General features: G+C 46.4%; 1 protein-coding gene across 1 annotated transcript in view; it reads left to right on the top strand.

Moving 5' to 3' along the window:
* CCNY (cyclin Y) overlaps positions 1 to 7,841 on the top strand; it is a 200,691-nt gene that overhangs the window by 187,418 nt on the left and 5,432 nt on the right. Inside the window, exon 8 of the mRNA XM_003786708.3 lies at positions 358 to 524. Within this exon, the coding sequence (XP_003786756.1) occupies positions 358 to 524 (167 nt within the window). The remainder of the gene's footprint in view (positions 1 to 357; positions 525 to 7,841) is intronic.

Below are 7,841 nucleotides of genomic sequence, written 5' to 3'. Positions count from 1 at the left end.
AAAAAAAACCCTATGGATAAAGAAAAATAGACTTATTCCCTTCACATTGTTTGTTCTCTTTGTTGGAGTACTTGTCCGATTTGTATTGGTGTCATAGCTGCCAGAATGAGAAATTAGCGTGTGGCTCCTGGAATCTGTTCCCGCCTCAGTCTGAGATCCGGTGGAAGGTGACCTTTAGCCCAGTCTTCATCAGACTCCTTGAGCCCTTTGGCCTTTTAAAAATAAAATACAATCAGGTAATAGATCCCTGTTTAAAGGCTGGTGAAATGGAATTAGGCAATTTTAGCATTTCCTTGAGCAGGCTAGTGTGTAGGAGAAAACAAGCCGTTTAGCTGTGGTGGTGTCCTGTCTCCCCAGGTGTACCTCGAAAGACTGTTAACGTACGCAGAGATAGACATCTGTCCAGCCAACTGGAAGCGAATCGTTTTAGGGGCAATCCTGCTGGCCTCCAAGGTGTGGGACGACCAGGCGGTGTGGAATGTGGACTATTGCCAGATCCTGAAAGACATCACAGTGGAGGACATGTGAGTGGGGGCCAGAGGGACTGGGGGGAAGGGGCCCAGAACCCCAGTGCTTTTTGAGTGGTCTGTGTGGTATAGAATGGATGAACTTGACTGAGTGTCCTTTGTGAGCTGGCACACCAGGGGCATGGCTGTGAAATGCTGTGTGCAAAAGCCTGTATTTGTCTTCCTTGTGGATCGGGGACAGGAGCTGGTAACACTTGGCAGTTTTGTGAAGCAGGTTTACCGGAACCGTATTACAGGCAAGCATCCCTTGACTTTCATCAGGAGGATGTGGCCCGGCGCTGACGCCAGAGTTTGTATGTGGGCTCTACATCTTGCTGCAAACTGACCAAGAAGCGGTGCCCCGCACAGGCTGCCGAGCATAAGAGCTGCAATATTATCTGTCTCTGTTTAGTTTCAGGGAAAATTTTCACTGCTTCTGCATATTCTGCAAGTTCATTTGCTGAAAAATCAGCCTTGTGTCCTTCTCTGGCACTCTCGTGTGTCCTCCCATCAGGGCTCCACATTCTTCCCCAGCCCGGGGGAGCAACACAAACCTGGGGGGTGCTGAGAGCCGACGTCCCCCTTAGCTGTCAGGCCAGCATCAGGGTTTCTCAGAGAGGTGGGTCCTCAGAGTTAGGTGAGGCCTGTCGGAAGGAGATCTGCAAACTGTCACTGGGATCTCTGGGGTCCGGGAATGCAGAAATGAGTTCAGAGCCTCTTAGCAGAGAGTTGTAGAAAACACTCAGTTAGACTGAACTATGTGTGGTGGTGGTTATAGTTTATAGTCACTCCTGACATTATTCTTGCTAAAAGTTTTCTCACATTTTTGGCTTGGCGTATCTCCTTGAGGAAGCTGTAAGCCCCATTCATGGCCTTGTGTCCCAGGCCACATTCATGTCCCTGCACCCAATAGTCCCGTGACCCCGTGTGGGCATGTGGGCTCCAGGTACCTCCCCTGCCTCTCGTGGCTGAATCGCAGCAGCCTGTTTGTGGCGCTCTCTGAAGCACACTTGAGCCTGTGCTTTTAAGGTTTTTGGTGCAGACCCTTCCTACTGCAGGTCTGTAAAACTCCTTCCTTTGCCTGTAATTCTTCATTATATAAAGTAAGAAAGACATAAAGAAGTTTTTGATCAGAACTATGTAATAAAAAAGTCTCGATCATACTTCAGGGTGAAAATAGCTGCAAAAATAATTGCCCTTCAGATCATAAAGGAGGTAGATGTTTGGGTGCAAGGCGTGAGAAATTCTGGCCCATTCTCTTTATTGGGGGTTATTTAATCAGCTCCTGATGTCATCTGACACAGGTCTGCATGTTGGTGGGAATGACTTCCTGGCTGCCCCTTCCTGTCTTTGTAGATTAGGTGACAAGCGACCAGTGAGTTGGCCCAGGTAGTGCTCAGTTTCTGTGTGTGCAGGGGGCCCCAGCACGAGTAGTGTGTCCATTTAAAAGAAAATACCTGATGAAGTCAGATCTTAAATATTTTTAAAATTTATCTTCTAGCTATTTCCAAAAGGAGATAGGATCCAAATGCAAAGAAAAGAGAGCAGGGGAGAGGGTGAAGGTCAAAGGCGGGAAGGAGATGCCATCTTGTGCTCTTATCTCTAATCCGCCAGGTTTAATTTCCCAAATGCCAGCAGCACTGCCTTTCCATGTAAACTTAGGATCTGTGGGAAATCCTTTTAGTGTATTGAACACTTTGAGAAAATGTTTATGAGATGTCTGTCAGGAGTCAGCTTTGCCTAGTTCCCAGATCTGGATGCTAGGCCTACAGAGTTTACGTATAGTTCCAACAAAATAACCCAGTGGGGAAATTTATGCCCAGTTGATTGGGAAAGGGTTGCCTTTCTTTCTCTCTCTCTCTCTCTCTCTTTTTTTTTTTTTTGAGACAGAATCTCACTCTGTATTATCTTCTTAGACTATAATGTTCTAACTTATTAAAAATATCTTTACATCTGAGTCATCATGAATGCCCAACTGATTGTAAAGTGCTGTTCACTCTGTGGTGATATTTATTAACATTCTATGAGAGTCTGTATATTCTCGTAAGAAAAGTTGATAATCAAACAATTGTATATCTGGAAATTTGGGAAGGAATATACAAGTTTACCCCCTCTGCCAAAGACAGAAGAAAGCCAGAAGATTGTTTCTAACAGAAGACACTAGCCAAAAGGATGCTCTCGAGCCCTGGGTATAGATAGATTCAGAGCAGTTATGTCTGCCTGTCTGCCACAGCAGCAGAGATACGCACACATATGAATATGAAAATATTCATATAAGTTAAAAGTGTAGTATTATCTTCTTAGACTATAATGTTCTAACTTATTAAAAATATCTTTACATCTGAGTCATCATGAATGCCCAATTGATCAAAACAATGTAAACAAATTATACATTTCAATATAAATAGTAAAATCTTAAGGGAAATCTGTCTTTCAATGAGAGTAGAGTTTTTCCTTCCATTATATTTTGTGTATGATTATTACATATTGATAGAAGGAATCAAAGGTTACCATCAGTTTTATTCCGATTATTTTTCTTTTCTTTTTCTTCTCTAACTTAACAGTTAAGAGAGCATGTTCAGAGAAGTAGGTGAAATCCCAAGTTTTGTTTTAACAGTATCAACTCTTCAAATGCTTTTTGGATTACATTATAGTTATATTATAGTTCTCTATTAGTAAAAAATTACTTAAATGAGCTTACCAACCCCCTCCTATAGTTTGTTAAAAGCAAAAATTGGAAATCATCTAAGTTATTAGAGCCATTCACTTTCTCAGCACCCAGTACGGAGATAGTCCTTTTACTTGTTGCCCCAGATTTTTTCTCTTGGGCCAGGTGACCCTTGGTAAGGGTGGGTGAGTAGCCAGCACAGGGGAAGAGCAACTGGGAAAGCAGCAGCCAGAGAAGCTGTCCGTGCAGCTTTAGGAGAGAGCAGTGACGGCTCTAGAGCTAGACACCCTACTTGCTAATGATGCAGTGGGCCAGGCATGCTTGGAAAATCTTTTTAAGGCCACCACCCTGCCAGGGGCTGAACTGTCACCCCCGAACTTCTTATGTTGAAATCCTAAACCCCGGTAGCTCAGAATATAACCATATTTTCAGATAGGGTTTTTAAAGAGGGAATTAAGTTACAATGGGGTCATTGGGATGAGTCTTGATTCAGTGTGACTGCTGTTCTATAAGAAGAGGACATTGGGACACAGATGACACAGAAGGAACACCTTGTAATCTGCAAGCCAGCGAGAGAGGGCTCAGAGGAAACCACATCTGCCTGCCAACACCTTGGGCTTCCCGGCCTTTAGTCTGAGAAAATAACATCGCTGTTGTGTGAGCCACCTAGCACTTTCTCGTAGCAGCTCCTGCAAACTGATATGCCTTGCTAACTTTATTAGAAAAAGGAGTGAAATCCATGTGGGTTCTTGGAGCTGCCCAGGATGTCCTGTGGTGTGAACCAAACCCAAGATAGTTGGAGGCTCTGGTTACTTGGCACCTTCAGCAAAGAATTGTAGATTGCTATTAAGAGTTTTAAAATGTGGGCTCAGCACCTATACCTCAGTGGCTAGGGCACCAGCCACATAGACCGGAGCTGGAGGGTTTGAACCTAGCCCAGGCCAGCTGAACAACAATGACAACTGCAACAAAAAAATAGCTGGGCGTTGTGGTGGGTGCCTGTAGCCCCAACTACTTGGGAGGCCGAGGCAAGAGACTCTCTTAAGCCCCAGAGTTTGAAGTTGCTATGAGGTGTGATGCCATGGTACTCTACCCAGGGTGACACAATGAGACTCTGTCTCCAAAAATAACAGAGTTTTTAAAATGTGAATGCTTGATTTAAACTTTTTCCGTAAAACCCTGTGAGCTGCTGAGAATCAGACTTGCTCAGCTAGATGGTTGCAGGGAAGCAATGGCCCAGGCAGCACTTTATAAGAAGGGGCCAGCATGACTCAGGCCCTGGAAGCCAGCAGCCCTGGGCCAGGGGAAGGATGAGCAGAAAGCAGTGTGGTCAGTGTTCCCAGCTCAGCTTCAGAAACTCCTTTCAGTTGGGAGGTAGAGCAAGTTCAGACTAGAGACACCAGTGCACGAGCCACTCTCAGTGAGAGCAGGGAGAGAGGACTCCAGCCACCTCTGGCCGGAGTGTCCTGCCCAGAAACATCATTTGGGGGACAGTGGGACAGCAGGGGACTCTCCAACACCTAAGCACAGAGACAAGGAAATTTAAAAGAGAAGAAGGAAGTGAGAGGGAAAAGTAGGGGAAGAAAGTGAACAAGAAGAAAACACATATGAGGAGGAACTAGCAAAAAAAGTTTGGCACCATGAAAAACCAGAACAGATCAGTCAGCTCCCCAGGGATTGTGCGCTAGCTACCACCGAGGATCCCACCTATAAAGAAATTGTGGAAATGACCGAAAGGGAATTTAGAGTATGGATGGCAGAAACAGTAAAGGGAATTGAAGGGAAAATGGAAAACCAGCTCAGCTTCAGAAACCGAGTGGGGACAACACGGCCCGGAGCAACAGAAAGCTTGGATGAGCCAGTGGCTCTCTGCACAAATCCCACTTGGTCGTCCTGGAATGGGAAAGGTGCATGCCGCATGGTTGTCGTGTGTGGCGTGCTGTGGAAATCCCCAGAGTCCTCCAGTCCTTGTAAATGCAGGCAGAGCTGGTGGCCTGGGCCTGCGGGCAGAGTGGGGGCGCCTTTAGGAAGGATGAGCCTGTTTTGTTTCACAATAATCCTGATGGTGTCCTTTTCACAAGTAGACAGAGAATCCTGCATACGGAGGAGCCAAGTGACTTGTCTGAGTGTTGCCTGGCAGGTACACACACAGACTGAGGACCTTGATCTCTCCACAGATGCCCAGAGTCTGGTTTTGTTTTTTTACAAATTGGGATAAACTATATATAGCATAAAATTTACCTTTTAAATCATTTTTAAATGTATGGTTCTGTGGCATTAAGTACATGCACATGGGGGGGCAGCCGCCACCACCCCCATCTCCAGAACTCACTTTCATGAACTGGACCCCGTCCCCATTCCCCTCACTTGGCAACCAGCATTCTACTTCCTGTCTGAATTGATGACCAGGGACCTCACACGAACACAGACGGACTGAGGCACTATTTGTCTCTTGTGCCTTTTCTGTCACTTAGGATAACACCCTCAGGTTTGTCTGTGTTGTGCATGTGTCAGAACTTCCTTTCTTAGGTTTTGAGTTTCTCGGTGTCTGCATACACCCGTTTGATTTGTGCATTGTTGACGGACACTTCGGTTGCTTCCACATCGAGCTGGTGTGAATAATGCTGCAGTGAACATGGCCATGCAGACATCTCCTCAAGACCCTGCTTTCAGTTCTTCTGGGATTTGGTGCCTTTTTTTTTTGTTTGTTTGAGACAGAGTCTGACTTTGTCACCCTTAGTAAGTGCTGGAGCGTCATAGTTCACAGCAACCTCAAACTCTTGGGCTCACGTGATCCCTTTGCCTCAGCCTCCCAAGTATCTGGGATTACAGGTGCCCGCCACAGTGTCAGGTTATTTTTAGAGACGGGGGTCTCCTTTTGGTGCAGGCTGGTCTCAAACTCCTGAATTTAGGCCATCCACCTCGAATGGCCTCCCAGAGTGCTAGGATTATAGGTGTCAGCCACCGTGGCCTATCTGGTGCCTCATTTTCGAAGTGAGCTGAGTTTTCTAGAAAAGCAGGCAAGGTGTTAGTTGATGAAAACGACTTCTACTTTTTTAGTCTTATTTTCAAGGTGCTGAATTGCACCAGTTCAGTTAGGTTTCTGTTCATTGTTGATGTACTGTAGCAAATACTCCTGAAATTTTTCTTTTGCTTATAGAGTTGAGTGTATTTCTTACAGAGTTTTATACCAGAATTGTTGCCTCATAATTATCCAAATGAGAGAAGTAAACTATCAAGCCCATTCTCTGCATTACTGTTTGCTTTCTGATAATTCATCACATAATAAGCTGTCAGATGTCCCTTTAAGATGCACAGATCCAGTCTGGAAATTCAGATTTTGTAAATTATTTTTATTTTCTAAACTTTGCCTTCATTTCAAAACACAATAGCTCTGAAATCCCTATTTCTCCCAAAGCTTAATCAGCGACAGTGAAGAAACTTACGCCTGAAGAAGGTTGGTTCTGTCTTCCAAGGATCCCTGGGAAGATGCCGCCTCATTCAAATCCAGCTTCCTCCTGACCTGACTCAGTCTGTGCTCTCAGCTGTAGTCACTAGTGTCGACCTACTATTTGAGGCAGGGTTATCAAGATTTTCCTCCTGGGAGAATGCACCCTGTAGTCATGGCTCTTGGTCACCAGAGGGGCAGTTCCAGGTTCACTAGGCTGCTCCAGCCTTAGGGGGGTCTGGCACTTTTGTTCTATTGAAATCAGTATTTAACAGGACGATCTCTTACTAAGTCACTTTCAGACATTCAAATGAAGTATAAGTAAAAGTCTAAAGTAAAAATCATCCCAAATAAAAGTAATTTAAGTTCTTGAAAACTATAAAGGTCACAGTATGTGCATTTGGAGCTTGTTAAGGCTGCTCACTAGGCTAGGTAGAAACAACAAACAAGTTATGTCGTTTGTCTGATTAGAAGACCTGAATTGGCTTCTTGCAGGCCTTCCCCAGAGACTCACCCGTTCTCCTGGCTCGCTCTCGCTCCCTTGCACAGACCCCAGCCCCTGCCCCTGCCTCCTCGATGCCCCTGCCCACTCACAGCAGCGTGGGACTGGGACAGAGTCCTCCTCAGTCTCTGGTCACTCAGCGACGTCACTCATCGGGAGGGGACAGGATGGCACCACGTTGGTTTGAGGCCTGGAGGGTTGGGGTACACGTGTGCCTAGTGGAGCATGGCTCGGTGACACAGAAGCTGGAGTCAGATCAGGAGGGCTGGGCCCTGCCCTTGGAACTGGGCCATCAGTGGTCAGCCTCACAGAATGTGGTGACCACTGGGACCATCCTCATGTGGCAGGTGCAGGTGATGGGAGTTGGCCCACTCTGCCAAAACTGCCCCTGCCCTAGAGCATTGCTCCTCTTGCCCCTCTCTGCCAGAGCCCTCCACTTCTCTAAGCTGACAGCTCTCCTGTGGGAATCCTCCCAGCAGGGACTGTGCTGGGGGTCAGGCACATACAAGCAGGTGTCATTGCTTCTGGCTGTGAGAGTGGGGCTGGAATTGGACACCCAGCCGCTATGCCTCACTGCCTTTGCCCAGTAGAGGCCCTAACAGTTCTCCATACTTCTCCCAGTAGGGAGGACGGGCCTAGAGGAAGCCATAGTGCTCTAGGCCTACAGAGCCCCAGCTTTGCCTCCAGGCATGTGTCTCCAGGGCCTCACTAGAGCCC

This window comes from Otolemur garnettii, unplaced genomic scaffold (assembly GCF_000181295.1).
Source record: "Otolemur garnettii isolate 467f Iridium unplaced genomic scaffold, OtoGar3 scaffold00019, whole genome shotgun sequence".
Taxonomy (NCBI): Eukaryota; Metazoa; Chordata; class Mammalia; order Primates; family Galagidae; genus Otolemur; species Otolemur garnettii.
The sequence above is the reverse complement of the archived record's forward strand: the minus strand, read 5'-3'. Positions and strand labels throughout refer to the sequence as shown.